The 20,235-nt window shown below is 36.3% G+C and overlaps 3 protein-coding genes across 8 annotated transcripts; 1 reads left to right on the top strand and 2 right to left on the bottom strand.

Annotated features, from left to right (window-relative positions):
• Positions 1-2,339: 2,339 nt before the first annotated feature.
• On the bottom strand, positions 2,340-2,849 carry LOC126607218 (probable calcium-binding protein CML11). Its single transcript, XM_050274741.1, has one exon. It carries the CDS (start codon positions 2,805-2,807, stop codon positions 2,340-2,342), a length of 468 nt encoding a protein of 155 aa, XP_050130698.1. The 5' UTR covers positions 2,808-2,849.
• A 980-nt stretch (positions 2,850-3,829) lies between these two features.
• On the top strand, positions 3,830-7,693 carry LOC126607212 (uncharacterized). Of its 6 annotated transcripts, XR_007617529.1 has the most exons (4): positions 3,830-4,101; positions 5,125-5,460; positions 5,579-5,724; positions 6,070-6,468. XR_007617529.1 is itself a non-coding variant. In XM_050274735.1 (3 exons), exons 2-3 carry the CDS (start codon positions 5,127-5,129, stop codon positions 5,913-5,915), a joined length of 702 nt encoding a protein of 233 aa, XP_050130692.1. In that variant the 5' UTR covers positions 3,830-4,101; positions 5,125-5,126; the 3' UTR covers positions 5,916-6,468. The 6 variants fall into 6 exon arrangements, 4 of the variants coding, with proteins under 4 accessions (XP_050130692.1, XP_050130694.1, XP_050130693.1 ...); XM_050274735.1 differs by having other exon boundaries at positions 5,125-5,724; positions 5,812-6,468; XR_007617528.1 differs by lacking the exon at positions 3,830-4,101 and adding an exon at positions 7,181-7,693 and having other exon boundaries at positions 4,995-5,724; positions 5,812-6,144.
• Positions 7,694-11,557: 3,864 nt separating this feature from the next.
• Positions 11,558-15,346, bottom strand: LOC126607209 (plastoglobulin-1, chloroplastic-like). Its single transcript, XM_050274731.1, has 3 exons — positions 14,734-15,346; positions 12,093-12,288; positions 11,558-11,993 (listed from the first exon to the last, which is right to left on the bottom strand). The coding sequence occupies exons 1-3, from the start codon at positions 15,285-15,287 to the stop codon at positions 11,682-11,684; spliced, it is 1,062 nt and encodes a 353-aa protein (XP_050130688.1). The 5' UTR covers positions 15,288-15,346; the 3' UTR covers positions 11,558-11,681.
• Between the last annotated feature and the right edge of the window lie 4,889 nt (positions 15,347-20,235).

Raw genomic sequence — 20,235 nt, 5'->3', positions numbered from 1 at the left:
CTAGAGATGCCAAAGCTTTTGGAGGAGGCATTGAATTTGTAGATGATTGAGCTTGTGTCAAGCCTACATTACAAACAAAGAAAACATATTTATAGCAAAAAGAATTAAAGTTGAAAACCATTTAATAACAAATTTACTAAAAAAAAAATTAAAGCATATCTTACTTGATTTCACTTCTTCCATTCCTTGTAAAATTGAAGCATATCTTATGTTGGTTCCTTGTGAAAGTTTACTTCATCCGTCCTAAGCCAATCACTAATATATACTAGAGCCTTTACCATTTTAGGACAATCGATTTACAATCCTTCTGTAGCGTCGAAATATCATCTCCTTTTGTTATGGGAATTCTTATATTTTTAGTTGAGTTGTTTGTAAAGAAATAACTATGAAATAAAATTTACTAAAAAAGATTGAAGATTTTTTTATTAAGAAAACTAATGAAAATGACTTGAAAACATTAAATTTTAACCAAAGACAATCTAATAATTTTATTTAATTATTAGGACAAAAAAATGGAATAAAAATTGAGTTTTTATCACAAAATAGTCCTTTAAATTTACCCACACTTTCAAGATGGTTCCTGAAATTGAAAATTGATCAATATAGTCCATGAAATAGGGTGTCACAAATCAATATGGCATTTCGTCATAAATTTGTCAAAAATTCTGTTATATGCTAATTAGGCATATAAATGGGGTCCACAAGATTTAAGGGTTTTTACCACAAATGGTTTCTGAAAATGATGCACACCATCAAGATGCTCATGAAATTGAAAATCAATCAATGTTGTCCTTGAAAATAGGTGTTGTAAATTAATGTGGACCTTCCGCACAATTCTGTAAAAACATTTGTTATGTGCTGATGTGAGCTTAATAATTTAATAATAATTATAAAAAAGTTGTCAAAATACTTTTTGCATAGTGACATTATCTTAAGGCAGAGATCGCCGTTTTCCGCATCACTAGGATCACATGGAGAGCGCCCAACAAGCTCTCTAAGATGGATGTTGTGAGGCTATCGATTGTCCAAATGTTGACGGTGAGGTCACATAAGTCGTCGCCAATCCAAGCTGTCAACAAACATGGCCTCGATCTTGGTCCTATTCGGTGAAGGGTGTATAAAATGGTTGTCTTGATTTTTTTTCTTTTTTTTTTTCCAAAGAAGAGATAGTGAAGGCTACACGAGCTCACGTGCATGCGAAAGATTTTTTTTAATCACGGGCTCTACACGCTCCTTAAGATGTTTGCATGTGTTTAAAAAATAGAGAATATAATCTTTACTAAATAACTAAGTGTATTATGATTCGATAAACCAATTGTAACTTTACATAATAAGTCATAGCTCTCATAAATTGAAGGAGTTGTACATCACATCATTATTGAATGTATTAGTGTGCTAAAAATAGAAAAGAATTTGAATAGTTAGACGAACTTAAAGAATTGTACATGAGTCACTATTGAATTAGTGACAGAGTCTTATTCTAATAAGAATTAATTGTCGCCACTCAATACTACGGTTTGGTGGTATTCTTTTTCACTTGGAAGTGAGAGGTTCTAGGTTTGAATCTCGTGGATGGTAAATTAAATACCAAATTAAGCTGCCCATTGTGTGGCTTTGCCAAACTCCCCCTCCTCTTAGTGTAAAAATATTGATATACTAAAAAAAAAAGAATTAATTGTCTCTACTTTCTTCTTTGAAGCACTAAACAAAGTCAAATAATACAATAGTTCTAGCAACTCTTTCTTGATCAGAAAGCAATGGCTTGCACCTATTTTTCAAACAATCAAGCCTTCATAATTGCTTCTTCTCAATGAACATAAAAATGGATAAACAAAATCAATGTTGCAAAGAATCGATTAGTAAAAAGCAACTATATACAATGATGATTTGCCGGAGCTAGGGAAGGTAGTTGTGTTCGTCTAGTTTGAGAATTTCTCGGGCGTTGAGCGGGAGAGGTGAGGGAAACAGAGGAGACAATGGCGGAAGTAGAGGAGGAAGGAGAAGTCATGATGGCTGACAAAGAGGACCGAAGAGACTCCGTGAGAAGGAAAGAAGGGATGATACAATGTAGAATTATGAACACTAGAGAGTTTACTTACAATCCTAGGTTACAACTTATATACAATGATGATTATCTGTATCTAGTCTAGTGCTTAATTATGCTATTATCTATAATTAGGCTAATGATAATTACAAGTGCAGAAAACCATGGTGGAGAAATCAAGGTGATGAATCTGGACTGGTTTCTCTAACACTTACCATGTTGGATGGATGAAGTTGCGAAAATGAATCGACTAGTGGAGGTGGAGGGATCAAGGATAATGGTCATCTCTAACAATCTATGACCAAGAACTATCAAAAGCAACTGAAGTAATGGCATGAGAAAACTCATGGAAATTGATTCTTCCATCCTCATCCGTATCAGCCTCCTTGATAATCCCTGTCAACTCCTCTGTCGTAAGAGCGTGATCCAGTTTCACCATGGAGTGTGCCAGCTCAGTTACTGTGATGAATCCATTGCCGTGCCTATCAAACATCTGAAACAATTGTCTCAGCTGATCGTCTGTGTAAGGAGACTTGGCCGATAAAAGCTCCGGTGCTACCAGCCCTATGAATTCCGAAAACTTCACGAGGCCATTGCTGTTTGTTTCTGCCTTCTGGATCAAGGCATCGACCAACGAGCAAAGAAGCGACCCCAGTTCCAGCTGTGTTAGGCTTCCATAGTTGTTTCGATCAAACGGCCGGAATATTTCACGCAGGTCTGCGATTTTTTCGTAGTCTAGCTTCACTGGCTGCTTGTTGCTCATGACCAACTACTCAAGTTCGAGTCCCCCTCCACCCGTAGTTTAGATGAATTTAGTGTACAATATCACTTGTATAAAAAACAATGCGAATCCAAATGAGATAAAACGAAATTGCAGCTCTCTCGATTTGAATCTAAATCGAAGAAGGCGATGATGATGTGCTATTGAATTCAAACTGTTGGGATTGTGGTTGTGATGATTTGTGTGAAGATTGGATCCAACATCTCCTTGAATGTCGGACTTTTTCTCTTCCTTTTTCGGTGGAATCAATTGCTGATCTTGACTCAGAGTCTTGACCCAAATATCGGATCAGATTCCAATATACGATCACCCACAATCAATTAGTAAAACAAGAAACACAAGGCACAGATCAAAATATACAAATAAATATATGAAGACAGAAAGGAAACCAACTGTTTTCTTCTTTTTTGAGTTTTATAAAATGCTGTGAAAAGGCGGGAATTACGCACCCGCGCACGTCAATTTTTGCTATCAACGACTTTTCAAACAAGTTGGGTTGGTGTGCTTTGGGATTGGGATTTGGTTAAACTTATGTATATCATTGTGTTATTAAACCGAAATGACACAATAGTGATAAATATGTTTTATGTAAATTGTCATACTTTGGGCTTCTCCTTCAAAATATACTGCAATCATTAATAAAAAATGATTTCCGCACTCATTTTTTCTCACTTCAATTCATGTTTGCTTATATTCGTAATTCAACTTTGAATATTGAATTTAAAGGCACCATAAATGAAGAGAGGGATGATCACTTCCGTTTGCTTATGGTGGGAGGTTGATTCAGATAATTGGATTTGGTTGGTTACAGGTTGAGTCTTGGTTGGTGGGATTTATTAAGTGTAAGAATGTAATTGAACAACTGTTATAATCCTGGATGTACATGTGTTACAATCTTGTATCTTTTGGTAGTTAGAAGATTACTTAGTCATTAAGTTTTCTAGTTACTATATATAGTTAGAGAGATAACAATTGTAATCTATCTTTCACAAAGTAATGAAAATAGTTTATACACTTTCTCTCTCTAAACTTTTCTCTCAGTTTCCTCTTTGCTTAATCTTCCACTGGTTTGTTAAGATGGTATCCGAAGCTTAGGTTTCAGAGGATCCTGAGCTTGGAGGAGAGAACAGGAAGAATTTTGGAGTCTCGCTGAAAGTTTCTGCAAGTTTGCATCTCTTTTTCTACAACAATGGTGATGATCGGTGTTAATGGCGGTGCTCGGTGACAGGGATCAAGTTTTTCTTTCCAAAAGTGTTTTTCTCTATCTACAATCGAAGTAATAGTTGTAGATCTGAAACTTGTTGCAATTTTTTAGGCACGAAGCCCTTAGTTATTGAATTCTTGAAAATTTTGGCACGAAGCTATATGAATTGTTGTTGTGATGAGTTTTCTATATGTGGATTGTTAAAATTGGTGATTGCAAGAAGCAATTAAGCACGAAGCTTCTTGAAATTGTTAAAATCTTGAAATTTGGTAAAATTAGGGAATAAAGCTTTTTGTTTGAAGATTTTCAAGCATGAAGCTCTCTGATTTGTTGCAGATTATGAGTTGTGTGGCACAAAGCCTATTACTGTAAAATTATTTCTCTGATTCAGCATTATATTGTACTTGTTGATATGGCATCTACACCTTTGAAGAATGATGGATTACATGGAATGCTTACTCTGTGTTTAGAATAAGATAACTTTGCTAAGTGGTATTTTCAGTTTTGTTATGTGTTAGAAGGATATGATTTGTTTGATTACTTTGATGGTATAAATGTATGTCCTCGTAAATATGTGATTTCATTTGATGCTGGTGTTACTAAGGAGATTACTGATGCATATAGACAATGGATTAAGGCATACAAGGTTTTACTAAGTCTTCTAATTGCAATATTGGGAGATGAGGCTATTGAATATGTAGTTGGGAGTAAAACAGCTTATGAAGCCTGTACACATTTGTATGATCAATATGCTATTGTCTCTAGGATAAGAATTAATCATCTGAAAATTGAGCTTCATACCATCAAAAAAGGGACTGATTGTATTGAAAATTATCTTCTCAGACTCAAGCATCTTAAAGATCAGTTACTTGCTGCAAGAGAAAACATTTCTAAGAATGATTTGATTGTGGCTGCATTAGCTGGATGATTTGATTGTGGCTGCATTAGCTGGATTACTTGCAGAATATAATATGATTAGAACTGTCATTGTGGCTCAAGAATCACTTATTACTCTTAAGGAGTTTCGTGCACAACTGCTAAGTGCTGAGAGGACTGCAGAAGAGTTACCTTATTTTATTTAGTTTCCAATGTCAGGTATGTATTGTGTAGGGGAGTCTTCCAACAATGGAAATAAGAGACATTTCTATCAGGGTGAATCATCCAACACTGGAGCAAATAGACAAGTACATTATGGAGGTCTTTTAACTCAGAACGGTTCTAACTTCAATGGCAATGTTGGCTTTGTTGGTCAGTATCAAAGATCTTCAGGGTACAACTACAATGGCATTGCTGGGAATAGTTATAATGGCAATGCAGGTGGAAATAAAAAATTTGGGGGTTTTAATGGTCCAAGAAATAATTATAGACCTTGGAACAATGCAGGGTATAATGGTGGCAATGGAAGCAATGGAGGCTTTTCTGGTTCCTCAGGTAGTTATCAATCTAAGAATGGTTCATCTAGTAGAGGTTCTTCTAGTAATTTTTGGTCTAACTTGAATGGCAATAATGGTCAGAGATCTAATGTCATACCTGAGTGTCAAATTTGCAGCAAACGTGGACACACTGCACCAAACTGTTTTTACAGAAATGAACAACAACTTGTCTATGGTGGTTCAATTCCAGAGTGTCAGATTTGTGGACAACGAAGTCATGTAGCACTCAATTGTTATCACATGAGGAACTATGCTTTCCAAGGTGCTAATCCACCTCTATCACTCACTGCCATGAATGCAAGTGCATCTTCTGATTTCAATGCTAATCATGCTTGGATCATGAACATAGGTGCTACACACCATATGATGGGAGATATGGCTGACTTAAACTTGGTCACACTTTTTGAGGGAGATCAAAAGATAATAGTGGGAAATGGAAAGCGTCCCCAGTGAAAAATACTAGTTCAAACTTTATTTCCACTACTTCAAAACCATTGCATTTGTTAACTGTCTTACATGTTCCTCATTTAGCTTCAAGTTATTGTCAGTTTATACACTATGCAAAGATAATAATTGTTATGTCATCCTTAACGAATTTGGCTTTTAGGTGCAGGACAAGGCAACAAAGACAATATTAATGAGAGGACAAAGTAATGGGGGCTTGTATTACATTCCAAAACAGGTATTTTTCAACTATAATAAGTTGTTGCAGACACCACCAACTGCTTTTCTTGGGCAAGTAATCAAGGCTTCATTGTGGCATCATAGACTATGTCATCCTAGTAATGAGATCTTACATAGTATGCTTTATGTATCCAAGATTTCTTATAAAGCTGATGTAGAGAAACATGTATGCAAGTTTTGTCTCAGTGGTAAGATGTCTAGACAAATGTTTTCTTCTAGTTCACATGTGTCTGTAAAACCCTTTAAAAGGATAAGTAGTGATGTTTGGGGGCCATCACCAGTTGTATCACTTGAAAGATATAAATACTATGTTAGTTTCATTGATGACTTCTCCAAATTTACATGGATTTTTTCATTGTGCCATAAATCTCAAGTTTAGTCTGTTTTCGAGCAATTTCATGCTTTCATTAAGAACCATTTTCAAGCAAATGTGAAGTATTTTCAATCAGATGGTGGTGGTGAGTACATGAGTTTGAATTTCAATAATTTTCTTGCTTCCAATGGTATTCTACACTTAGTCTCTTGCCCTTACATTCCTCAGCAAAATGGAGTGGTTGAGAGGAAACATATACATGTTATAGAGACTGCTGTTACTTTGTTGTCTACTGCCCATTTGCCATATAATTTTTGGACTCATGCTGTGTTTCTCATCAATAAAATGCCTTGTAAAGGTTTTGGTATGCAGTCTCCATTTCTTAAGCTGTTTGGAATTCTATCAGAGTTGAAAGGGCTTAAATATTTGGTACAACAGTTTATCCATATCTTAGGCCCTATACTTCTAGCAAATTGGATGCTAGAATTGATAAATGTACATATTTGGGATATGCCTTAGGTTACAAAGGAGTTGTATGCTATCATAGAGATAAAAAGAGGTTATTCATCTCCATACATGTTGCGCATGATTAAACAGTCTTCATAGTAGTTCTTATTCTTAGTGCACTCCTAAAGTTGCATCTTCACAACAGTCTTATTCTTCAGCGCACCATCCTGTTTTAATTCTTATTGTTGTTCCACATGTCTATAATTCACAGCAGTCCTATGAGAGGAATAACATTTCAATTTTAGTCCCAGCTCATGACTAATTTGAGTTCTTCAGTTTTTGCACAACATAGGGAGTTTGCAATATATTCACAGGAGATTTCTTCTTCAAGAAATCTGAATAATGGTTTTGATACTAGTTCTTCACTACAAGCCTTCCCACAACATACTTTTTCTCAAAGCTCACATACTTTGTTGCCTGTCCAAAGTCTTGCACACCTTGAGGTACATCTCTCTCCTAATAATAGTAACGCTTATGTTGTCACTTCTGCTGATTCTGCTGCTTTTCTTTCTCCAATAATTGCATCTCATCATCCTATGCAAACAAGACTTAAGTTAGGTCCCATTGTAAGGAAAAATTATAACTCTTTTGTTGCTACAACTTCTAATTGTTCTCAGTTATCTGCCAATGCTTCATCTGATATTGCTTTTAAGGGTTATACTGTTGTTTTAAGTATTCAAGATTTTGTGGAGCTTACTTCCTTTAGATTAGTTGTTATTCATGATCATTGGAGGAATGCAATGGTTGAAGAGTTTACTGCATTGCATAAGTTCTACCACCTACTAACAAGAACATCATTGGGAGTAAGTGGGTTTACAAAGTCAAAAAGGATCAACATGGAAACATTTCTAGGTATAAGGCTCGCTTAGTTACTCAAGGTTATAGTAGGAGCATAGGCTAGATTATGATGATACTTTTAGCCTAGTGGTAAGACACACAACAGTTCGAATTGTTCTGGCTATTGTTGCATCAAAGAATTGGCCATTAAGACTATTAGATGTCAAAAACGCTTTTCTTCATGGAGATTTACAAGAAGAAGTTTTTATGAAGCAGCCTCAGGGTTTCCAAGATTCAGTTCATTCTCAGTATGTTTGTAAGCTTGTGAAGTCTCTCTATGAACTTAAACAAGCTCCAAGAGCTTGGAATGCTAAATTCACTAATTATTTGCCAAATTTAGGCTTTGTGGTTTCTAATTCAGACACTAGCTTGTTTATCAAGGCTTAGGATAGTGAAGTTGTGATTCTACTTCTCTATGTTGATGATATTATCATCACTGGATAATACTGGTTTAGTACAGGAGGTTATTGATGCGAAAATTAACTTAACACACAAATTTAACCCTCTTTTGACAATTGTAGTACAAGTATAATTAGGGATCGTTCTGGACCGGGGATTAGGAGGGCTTGCTAATAACCTCTAAACTGACTCAAAAACATAAAACTAAACTTAAAAACACTTAACAAGACTCACAAGACTCAAAGCAAACTTAAAATACTCAAAACAGCTTAAAACAACCAAATAAACTTAAACTAGACACTAGGAATGACTTTGGATGAAAATTGACTTTCACTTGAATCAAAACACTTAAAAACACAAGCTAAAACAGATTTGAAACACTTTAAAACAAGAAACTAAAAAGGGGGTTTTGATTTGGATGAAGTTGAAACAAACAAACAAGTATGAAAAACTAGACAGATTGTAAAATAATTTTGAGAAATAAGATGATGGATGGGATAGCTAGATGCTTTTTCTCCACACATGACATGTATGCAAATAACTCGATTTCCAGTTACTACTTTATTGAATTGTGAACGACAATGCTCCAAATTAACCGTGACATCACTAGTTAACTCTCAGATTTTCCTTGTTTTATTGGATTGGATGACATCATTCGACAACCCAAAACATTCTTCAAAAGTTCCCCACATGACATCATAGTAGAGATACAATCAAAGATCATTACGTTTAATGAAAATCATAAGCATTGACAAAGCACTTGCAACTATGACATCATGTCGCTTATGCTAGGAATTGAACTTAATGCGATCGTTTATAAGCGACTTTCACTACATGTGAATATAAGTTTGTAACGATTATGTGAAACTTCCTTATATTCTAGCAACGGATTTATGCATGCCAATTAAGTGTCGACCCTTAATTAACAAATACAAATAAATTATCAATCAAATAGTTAAGCCAATTGCATTCATGATTCAAGAGTTCATAACTGGAATTTATCAAATTATATTGCACACATAATCATGGCATTAAAATCACCCCTAGCCAAGAGGGGTTTAGCCACTCATATTTACAACAAAACGAAAGGAAATGAATTTAAACATTAGAAACAAAAGAAAGAAAACACCTAAACGCTTCAACGATCCAAGTTAGACAGCAAGCACGTCCAAGCACTTTCCTTCCCTTCCTTTGCTACGGCACAAGATGTTGGTGAGTGTTTGAAGGTTTGTTTATATGGAGGAATGGATGTAAAGATGAATGGATGTGTTTGGATGAAGGTTGTATTGAAATTGCGATGAATGATCAAGCAAAAACTGAACTAAATTTATGTTACACACACTTCCTTTTATAGAGGAAGTGCATGGCAATGGAGGGGAACATGGAGTGGTGTAGCAATTGAGTGTAATGATGCATGAAATCTGAAATGATGGAGGGAACAATGAATGGTGTAGCAATTGAGTGCAATGATTCAATGTAATGATGCATGAAATCTGAAATGATGGAGGGGACAAGGGTGATGATGCACGGCATGGGTGGAAATTGGAATGATTTATGGCAGAAAATAGGAAAGGGATGGCTCCCTTGCACGGCAAGGAAGAGAAATGGTGAAGGATGATATGGCTTGGACTTTTAAGGCAGGTTTAGGACTTGTAGAATATGTAATGAAATGTCCCAAAGTATTTAGAAACCTTTCGTGTGACTAAATCTTTGGTAAATTAGATTAGAAAAGGTAAAGACAAGATAAGGCAAGTTTGACTAGTCTTTCCTCTTTCTTGATGGTTTCCTTGTCTTCCTTGGTCCTCTATTTATTTTCTTCCTCTCCTTGGCACATTCCTAGCTTCTTTAGATCTTTAATTTCGTCCAACCACTTTGCTCCATGCATGTGCTATCAATTCCAAGCCCACAATTGCTCCAAAATGCACCAAAATGCCCCTTATTGCATACTTTGTCCTTAGAACCTGAAATTGCACGAAAATGACTTTAAACACTAAAACAACTAAGGAATAACAACATAAATGCATGAGAACAAGTTAACTCAGTCGCATAAATATGCTCCTATCAGTTATTGATAAATTAGGTGAAGTTTTTGATATGAAGGACATGGGTCCTTTAACTTTCTTTCTAGTTCTTCAGGTCATTTACAAGAATAATGGGGATCTATTCATTTCTCAATCAAAGTATGTGAAGGATTTACTCAAGAAAGCATCTATGGAGTCATGTTAACCATGTTCTACTCCCTGCAAACCACACTTAGCTTTTGAAGGATGAAGGGATACCTTTGGCTGACCCTACTATATTTAGAAGTTTGGTAGGTGCTCTTCAGTACCTTACCTTCACTAGACTTGATATAGCCTATGTAGTTAACTATGCTTGCCAATTTATGGCTACTCCTACATATACACATTTGTTTTTGGTGAAAAGAATCTTAAGGTACTTACAGGGAACATTGCAGTGTGGTATTACATTCTCTGCTATAGACTATGGACTTAACAACATATCGTGATGCTGATTGGGCCTTTGATATCAATACCAGGAGGTTAACCACAGGTAATGTCGTCTTCTTAGGCCAAAATCCAGTGTCCTGGCAATCGAAGAAACAATGGAGTGTTTCCAAGAGTTCTACTGAAGCTGAATAAAGCCTTGGCAAACGCAACTGTTGATGTGGCGTGGATTCATTTAATTCTCAAGGACTTGCATGTTTTCTTGCCTTCTCCTCCAATCTTACACTGCGATAATGTTTCTACTTTAGCTTTGTGCTCTAATCATGTGTTTCATACCAAGATCAACCACCTTGATACGGATTTCCATTTCATTCGTGAACGGGTTCAGAAATGTGATTTACTTGTTGAATATATTTCTACTTCGAATCAGGTTGCATATATCTTGACTAAAGGCTTACATGATCCACTGTTCTTGCAACATTGTTTCAATCTCAAGCTGGGGTTTCCCAGTTGAGATTGAGGGAGAGTATTAAGTGTAAGAATGTAATTGAGCATCTGTCATAATCCTAGATGTACATGTGTCACAATCTTGTATCTTTTGGTAGTTAGAAGATTACTTGGTCATTAAGTTTTCTAGTTACTATAGTTAGAGAGATAATAGTTGTAATCTACCTTTCACAAAGTAATGAAAACAGTTTATACACTCTCTAAACTTTTCTCTCAGTTTCCTCTTTGCTTAATCTTCCGCTAGTTTGTTAAGAGGATTTATTTATTATATTTAAATATTTGATACGAATAAAAATCCCTCAACAAAATAGCTCACTATATTTGTTTTGCTTCACCTTATTAGTCGAGGACTCAAGCTATTCCTTATTTTGCGTTTTTATCGTTGGCCTCTAAGCAATGCAAACTGGAAGCGGAAGCTACATCATAAATATACCATCATTTTCCTTTCGTACACGAATTAGACAAAAAAAAAGTGACTATACGTATATGACCTCGTATCCATTACACAACCGAACTGAATGTACCACGTTACTGATATAAAAGCGCGCTCCCTTCTCTAGCAAGCACAAAAAGACCACCATCCCCCCTTGAGATCCGGAGATCCTCATCAAGGTATGTAATAACAAGCCAAGACTTCGTCCGCTCACCTGGAATGGAAACCTTAAGCGGTGGCTGACCAGAAATAGTCCTAGAGATACCTGCAACAGCATCCTGCAAAGGACTGAGAGTTTGCTGGACGGGCAATAAATTGACTTTCTGCCCAAATACATCCACTTCTTGCGGGAGATCAATGCTTGACTTAATCTCCGGAGGCTGAAAGCTGCCTTCCTTGAATTCAACCTGAGTATGTACAGAAGTAAACCAGTAAGGTTCTGGTACACATCTCTACCCATGTAATAACTTCATGTTATTCAGTCTGATTTCGAGTGCAAGTGATACCTGGATTCTTGAAGGACTTCTAACTTCAAAACTAGCAGATGCGCTGAATGAGAAACTAGCGAAAGGGCTGGACAACGTGGTGGAGTTCAAAATAGTCAAGCTGCTTGTGTTGATCGCTTGGGTTATTTTATTTACCTTCAAAAAGGGTGTACTACCTGTTGCCAGAAGTGGCAACAGCTCGGAAGATGCAGTGTACCTGATTTATAGGGATGAAAACAGATAAACAAGATCAAAGAAATAGAAACTCTCTGTTTTATGCCAAAGTACTACTTCAGAGAAAGGGGAATTACATTGCTCCATGATTTTAAGGGTAAAAGAGAAACAGAAAACCATGAGCCATTCAATCTTTCAATCTTTCAAAAGGACAATCATCAAATTGTTTCAAGACATCAAGGTGAAAAGCAACCAGTTATAGAAATGTTTCCATCAATGGTAACACATTGTTTCAGATACATTTGGTAGCTACCACACGTGTAGATACGTCAGCTTCCAACTAGCTTGTCCACTGACTCTTGGTTCAGTTTTGGATGCACGCAAGGCTGTTAGGGTCATCCAAAACAGAAAAAAATTGAAGTTGAAAAGGGTAGTAATGAAATCTTAAAGTTGTAACTTCACTTAATATTTAAAAGAGATGAAAGATTAAGGACAACAAACTGACACAAATGTCTTTATATATACATATATTTCACATGACAAACGTTAAACTGGAATTCAGTTAGAAAAATGGAAGACCAAAAACAAGAAAATAAATAGAGTTAAAGCACATTACAATACACATTTGAAGAGTAACCCTACTATGCCACAACTTTGGACATCATTTGAAAGGTTCAATTGGTGGAAGAGAGCAACACAAAAATCAGAAACCTTCTTTAAGAGCAAACTAGTACTTAAACCAACAACCTCAGAGGAGCATGACTGTTATTTAAAAAATAAAAAAAAATAAAAAAAAAATCTTGGATGATTCCTCCCTCCATACCAATAAGATTAGAGAGGAAAGGTCAATAACAATAGCATAGTCAATCAAACGAAGAGAAAGTTGAATGAACAGAAATTTAAGCAAGTGGTATTGACTTTAGTTTGAGAGGAAAATTGCTTTTTATACCTTAGTCCAAGAGGAGAATTAATTCAATTGACCTATGACAAAATACAAAATTATTTGTTGAATTAAATCAAATTTCCTATAAAACTAATGGGGTGTTTTGAAGGATGACCATTACACCACTATGGAAAAGGAGGAGAAAAACAAAACCTATTTTTCTAACGTTTTGTAAAGAGATGCAACGACCAAGGACTTTCATGCCTAATTTCTTTGAACCCAATGCGGAAACCACCAAATCACAAACTAAAAGATCAGCAACTCAAATTGTTGCGACACCTATAAGAAACACAATTTCAATATGATTTTCAAGTCCAACCGAAAACCGAATCAGCATAGTGAAAAACAGTAAGAAAGAGAAGCACGTTCTATTACTGTATTAAAATGAAATTTGAAATAAACTTAAGATAATCAGTTCTAACTCCAACGCCTACATGTCAAGTGTGTAAAATGTTTTATGAAAACTTATGCAGGTAACGATCAGCCTAACAAATTTATAGCATGCATGATCATATTTTTAGCTTAACCAAACTATGACATGATGGAGACATTGACTAAGGCCTAGTTTGGTACTAAGGTGATTTTGAAAAAAGTGGGTATCAAAAAAAGCTGGGAGCTTTTTTGTATTTGGTAAACATTCAGCTTCAACTTTTTTTCATAGTTTTGGATGAAAAAAAAGCCAAAAACACAAAGCAGCAAAACCTAGCATTGAAAAATCGGCTTTTTTTTCACATCTGTTTTACATAAAAGTTTACCAAACATTATAATACTACTTTTTTTTTCAATAGTACTTTTACAAAAAAGTTTACCAAACACTTTGCTGCTTTATTTCACAGCTGCTTATTCTCACAACATAGCATAAGCAGCTTTTTTTCAAAGCACACCAATACCAAACCAGCCCTAATAATGATGACTAATCAGCTATTGTACACTCTTCTATCCACATTCGCCAACAGCCCTAACCCTTTTACTTCATCTTGCCTATCCACATACACCAACAGCCCAGTTCTTATACACTCCCGTAACTGCACCCCTTTTTTCTTTACAAATTTTATTTAATTCATTTTTAAAATGACTTCAAATTTCCATAAGAAAACTCTGGATATGTCAAATACCACTTTTATAGAAATGCACATGTCATCTCATATTTAAAGAAGAACGAGTATTTGTATCACCCCCAGGCGGTGTAAGCACCACCAGACATTGATTGCCGTTACATGAGTATAACACAAATCTTGAAATTTAAGTCATCTAACAACAATCAATGCGACCACCACTTAAGGGTGGTGAGCAAAAATACACTGGTCATAGGAAATGCATTTCTTTGTTAACCATGTTTCACTAATCTTTCCAAAACGACTTCAAATTTGTATAACGAACTCTGTATGAGTCAAATGGCAATTTGGCCACATGCAAATTTCATCTCATTTCTAAAGAATTGTGTTATTGAGTTCAAAAATGTCATTTGAAAATTAAAATCCATCTAAGTGTCGGTAATTTTAGTTTTATGTTGCACTAATAGTATAACACAAAAATTGAACTTACAGCAAAACCCAGTTGCCATCAAGAAGGCCCAGATTCTCCGTCGGAGCCGGGTTGGGATTTGCCGCCTCCAACTGACTTACGAACTCCATAACCTCCGCTCTCACCTCAGACCCAGCCCGAAACCCAAATTCAGTCCCATAGACCGTGTCTACCAAACCCCTCCTGAGCTCAGTAAGCTTAGTGTCCACCTTCTCCTCAATCGCAACCTCAGCTTTGGCTGCACTTCCATTCCCAACTTCCACAACCTCATCTCCTCCGCCTCCCCACTCGTCCTCATTCTGCGGAGGGTCCGATTCGGAGATTTTGGACAGCGGCTCCAGCTCGGGGTCGGTCTTCTCGCCCCACTCGTCGGTGATATTGGTGGGGCGGTCGCCATCGGTGGGGGTGTCGTCGGAAAGAGAGGAACGTAGGCGGAGGGAGGGGAGCTTGGGTTTAGGGTTTGGGGAGAGGAGAGAGAGAGATTGAGAATTAGGGGTTGGAAATGAGGATGGGGAATTGATGAGGGTTTTGGAGAGGAGAGAGGAGTGTGAGGTGAAGATCAGAGTGAGAGCCATTTCGTTTCCTTCTTTCTTTTTCTTTTTCAAATATTTTGGCTTTTGTTATTTGTTATTTGGACTACTATCTCTGCTATTTTATGCAACACGTCATCTGCTATTTAAACCTTACAAATTTACAAAGAAATATTGTTGGATCCACTCTTTTAACCCAATTGAAACAATGGATACTCAATTTTAATCCAATTGTAGTAATGATTCTTTCAACATGACTCATTTTGACAGAATTTCTGACGGAGTTGACGCAAAAGACCATATAGCTAGACGTTTTGAAAAGTTAAAGGACCAATAGTCGTGAATTTTTAGTTAAATGACCATTGCTTTAATTGAGTTAATATTGAAAGATCATTGCTATAATTTTTTTCTTTATTTATTGAACAGAGACGGAAGAATATTTTTTGTTCAAAATGGAAGACAAAATATTAGAGAGGGAATTTGTATTTGGGGAAACCTTCAAAAGCCAGAATCTAAATTGTGTTGTTATGAGCTTATCTTAAAGTGTTATTAGCAGAGAGCACATACTTTGTGTGTAAACAATTTCTCTTATTAAGTGCATATTTTTTTAATATTACATAATTACTGTTTTGTCCTCCTTATGTAAATATTGTGTATCAAAAGTGAGAGTAAAATTGGAAAAATAAATATATGATTGTCATTTTCTAAAAAAAAGAAGGTAAAATAGGAAAAATAGGAAAATGATTGTCATTTTGTCAAAATGTACAAAATTACTATTTTGCCATCATTTTGTCAATAGTTTGTATCAAAAGTGAGGGCAAAATTGAAAAAAAAATGGGAAAAAAATTGACAAAGAGGGTTTTCTTAATAGAATAGAATTATGCACAAAGAGTCTTTTGAGACTTTTCTAGAGCGTTAATAACAACTATGATTTTAAACATGATTTTTCCCCATAAATGTGATGTTAATTCATTCGATGCAAGTAACTTGTAGTCCAATTGGTAAAGAGCCTTAGCCCTTGTACCAAGGTCTCATATTCGAATCTTCTTTCTCGTAATTTATATGAAGGAGTGTTGACTATCCTATCATTTGAAAAAAAAATATTAGTTCATTGGAATTAGCTACATTCACACAAAACTACTCTCCTAAGGTCCTCATTTTGAGAACATGTTAGTTCTTTTTTCATATGAGTTTTTAGATTAATCTTATAGTATCCAAATAAGGACTCACAGATCCTTAAAATGAGAGCCTTAAAAAAGCAGCTATGTACATTCGCACTCGTATCAAGTATGTCAATTGGGTAGTAGGCTTGAACTCAAAGTGATACTACATAAAGCTACGACTTTCCCTAACAACAATGCACAAAAGCAACATGTGACGCATTATTACGTGATCATCTAGTAACGATCATCTTCCCATAATCGCTTCCATGAAAGTGGTATTAAATCTTCTTATGTACCACCGTCACTACATCTTTATCGATCGTATTCCAAAACTTTTAATACAACTTACTTATTACTATTAGTGAATTCAGTCGTCCTTGGTGACTTTATAGGGTCGTCTGTGTCATTTAATTTTCAATCTCAAATCAAATGCACAGCAACAATTCCCTATACGATAGTACATTACCTTGGAAAAGGATGATTGTCGGATTCTTTTTTAAGGAATCTGAGAGATTCTGTGATTGTGATCGTGACCGTTCATCGTATATTATGCGGTCAGCTTTCATTAGGTACTATTTGTATTTAATTTTAAATTTTAAATTTAAAACGATTTCTGACCGCAAGATGTACGATGAACGGTTATGATCACGGAATCCTCCAGATCCCCAGGAAAAAGATACTGCGAGGATTCTTTTCCCATTACTTTTTCTGCTCTTCAATCAAACTAAATGAAAAGTAAATGAGACAAAGAGGCAAGCAAAAACTTTCACGTGCCTTATTTCCTCAGTTTGTGAGAACGAGGCTCAAAGCATTCCGAAGAAAAGCAAGTATATGACAAATACCATGTCACCGGAAAACGCACGAGCACGTCGATGGAACGACACAACTAAAAAGGTCGTACCCAGTGCACAAGGCTCCCGCTTTACGCAGGGTCTGGGAGAGGTGAATGTCGGCTAGCCTTACCCCCATTTATGGAGAGGCTGCTCCCAAGTCTCGAACTCGAGACCTACCGCTCATGGGCGAAGGCACTTGCCATCGCACCAAGTGCGACCTCTATGGAACGACACAACTAGAATTCTAAAATTAGCTCAGTCTAATTCAATCTTATTTAAGCATGTTATTCTTGATTTTATGAATTTGTTTCATTTGAATCAGTAGCTGTAGTCATTTCAAGTCTACATGAGATAAGAACTAGTACTCGTCAAGAAATTATAATCAATATGCTTGTGCAGTGTTCCATAAAAAGTTAACAAAATATAAGCAAGCATAAATATAACAGTTTACAAAAGCATGACAAGGAAATTGGTGAGTCTTTGGATGGTGGGAAGTAATAAGCAGAAACACCGGTAGTAATGGCCCTAGTTCAACGGACTTCAGCGATAGCACATGAAACATCAAGGACGGGCAGCGTCATGGTGATGTCTCAAAAGGAAACCTTGATTAAGATGAAAGTGTCAATTTGGCAAAACCCTGTGATTTTTCTCGTAAGATTTTATTTTGCATGAATATGAGAATCTAAAATAGAATAAGAGAAAAATTGAAGCGCATAGTCGTTGCAAAGAGGAGATAGCTAAAATAAAATTAAAGAGAGAAGACCCTTATCTTTCAATTCTTCTAGTTGGTTCACTATAACAACATCATGATGATGAGGCATGCAGCTCACGATTTTGAAGAGGCATATGTAATCGCTAACTTCCTCTCGTTCCCTTGTATGCCTTGACTTTTTCGTGAACTTCTTTAATTTGATTAGCTTGAAGATTCTATATCACTTGGATATAAAATTGGTTATGAAGCTTGTTTTGGAGTTTTTCGGCACCTCAGTGCCATGAAAGCATTGATACAATCAAGCACCCATTAACTCTTTCATAAGATTGCAATTAGCTTGGCAATATAGATCTAAGTTACAGATAAAAGGGACATTGAAAGAAATATTTGCATATGATTGTTTGGAAAAAGAAATTACCAAAACAAAACTGAAAGGGATGTGCTCTTATCTTTAATTTTCTTGGTAGCTTGTTCATCAAAAATTTGTGAAGGAAGGGAGCCACTGTAAGAGTAATGGCCTAGTCCCTAGTCAAGTCGCCATTTATGTTAGGGGGTTTTGTGTTGAAGGCTTTGATGGGCATATGAAATTAAAGAGGCGAGCCAAAACTTTCACGTTCCCCATTTTTGAGTTTGTTTTTTTTATATTTATTTTAATCAACCCCATAATGTTATTAAGATAAAAATAGAAATACAAATGAGGGGGACATAAAGCCAAACCTCATTGATGGAAATAACATACCAAGTAACACAATACGGGAACCCCACTTACAAAGAATACATATGAAAAAAAATCATCTGAAACGATAGTTGGTAGAAGCAGAAAGATCATGAATATAAGTAGACACTGCACATGAAGGAACGTTGGACTCCCAGTAATATGCATCGTGATCTGCACCAAAGTTAGCGAAGGCATCGACTACACAGTTGCCCTCGCGAAAAATATGGGAAACAAAAACATGCATATGCCTAATCTGCCACAAGCAATTGCTCCAATCAACATGCAAATACCAAGGAATAATAGAACTAGGAAAGTTTAAGTAGTGAATCACCGTAGTTGAGTCCGTCTCCAACCAAATGTGATGCCATTCACACACCCAGGCAACTCGAATAGCCTCAATTATAGCAAGAACCTCAGCTGCAATTGAACTACAAAAATTCGTGGATGACACAAAAGCACCCAAAGCAATACCTTGAGAATCCTGAAATACACCACCATAACTTGCATGGCATGTAGACTTGAATGGCCCATCAACATTTACTTTGATCCACCCCACCCTAGGAGGTTTCCATACAACAGGAATGAAACACGGGGCATTAGACGACAAAGGAGAAATGCCTAAAGTCTGAAACATAAGAGCACTTGATGTAAAAGAAATCGAAGAAAAAACCAAAGAGGCAAATTCTTTAGAACATGTAAGAATCCTAGCCTTGGCATGAGTCATACATAGCTTAGCACCCTCAAAACGAATCTTGTTTCGAAGAGACCTCCCCATTTTTGAGTTTGTGAAGACTAGGCCCAAAGCATCTCGTAGGAAAAGCAAGTCCTAGGGAATGCTTTGTTGTTCTTCCAATGTCTCATAGGTGCTTGGTCTGATGTTATGTTGAATGTTTCCAGCATTAATGAAGTGCTCCCCACAACTATTGAGGTGCTTCTCACGGCTGTTGAGGTGCTTCCCGCAGTAGTTGAATATTTCTTTCCCTTATGAAGTGTTTCTGATAGCTTTGAGGAAGATTTGTTGAACTAACAAATACTTGGAGTTGCAACAAATAGGCTTGGCATGAGAGCTTGAGGTGTGAGAGCTAAAGAACGATAGGTTTAGCAAATGAGATGGCATAATTTGTTTTGGTGTAGTTAGGCCGAGATTTAGGAGAATGATTTGTAAGAGACCTTGGTAGTGGTTGAGCATGGTGGTTGGTTGATGTTTCTAAGGTAGAAGATGAGTGGTGAAAGGAGAAAGCTTAAATATAGAGTTTATGTATTACTGGAAGGCTTACAGCAATCAAGAAGGGTTTTTGCTACATAAAGAGGGATTTTCTGCAGTAGAGATAGGGGTTTCATGAAGCAGGAAGAAAGGTTTCTTGCAGTAGGGGAAATGGATTTCTTGCAGCAAAATGAAGATGTTCTTTTTTAGGCATGAGGTTGAAAGGACATGTTAGAAAAGGTTTGGCTTATAGATTTGATATTTTTGCAGTACATGAAGGAAAACATTGGAGATGACACGCCAGACCCTGATATTCCCTGAACACCAGGGTAGGCACGTGCTAGTACAAAGCCATATTAGGAA

This window comes from Malus sylvestris, chromosome 16 (assembly GCF_916048215.2).
Source record: "Malus sylvestris chromosome 16, drMalSylv7.2, whole genome shotgun sequence".
Taxonomy (NCBI): domain Eukaryota; kingdom Viridiplantae; phylum Streptophyta; class Magnoliopsida; order Rosales; family Rosaceae; genus Malus; species Malus sylvestris.
This window is presented reverse-complemented; position numbering and strand designations above follow the sequence as displayed.

Coding starts and splice junctions, on each gene's coding strand:
- LOC126607218 (XM_050274741.1), bottom strand. CDS start 2,807: ATGAGCAACAAGCAGCCAGTGAAGCTAGACTACGAAAAAATCGCAGAC.
- LOC126607212 (XM_050274734.1), top strand. CDS start 5,118: ATGTCAGGTATGTATTGTGTAGGGGAGTCTTCCAACAATGGAAATAAG. Junction 5,725..5,811: donor GAGGAACTATGCTTTCCAAG/GTGCTAATCCAC, acceptor TCATGAACATAG/GTGCTACACACCATATGATG.
- LOC126607209 (XM_050274731.1), bottom strand. CDS start 15,287: ATGGCTCTCACTCTGATCTTCACCTCACACTCCTCTCTCCTCTCCAAA. Junction 12,289..14,733: donor GATGGCAACTGGGTTTTGCT/GTAAGTTCAATT, acceptor CCTATAAATCAG/GTACACTGCATCTTCCGAGC. Junction 11,994..12,092: donor GAAGTCCTTCAAGAATCCAG/GTATCACTTGCA, acceptor GTACATACTCAG/GTTGAATTCAAGGAAGGCAG.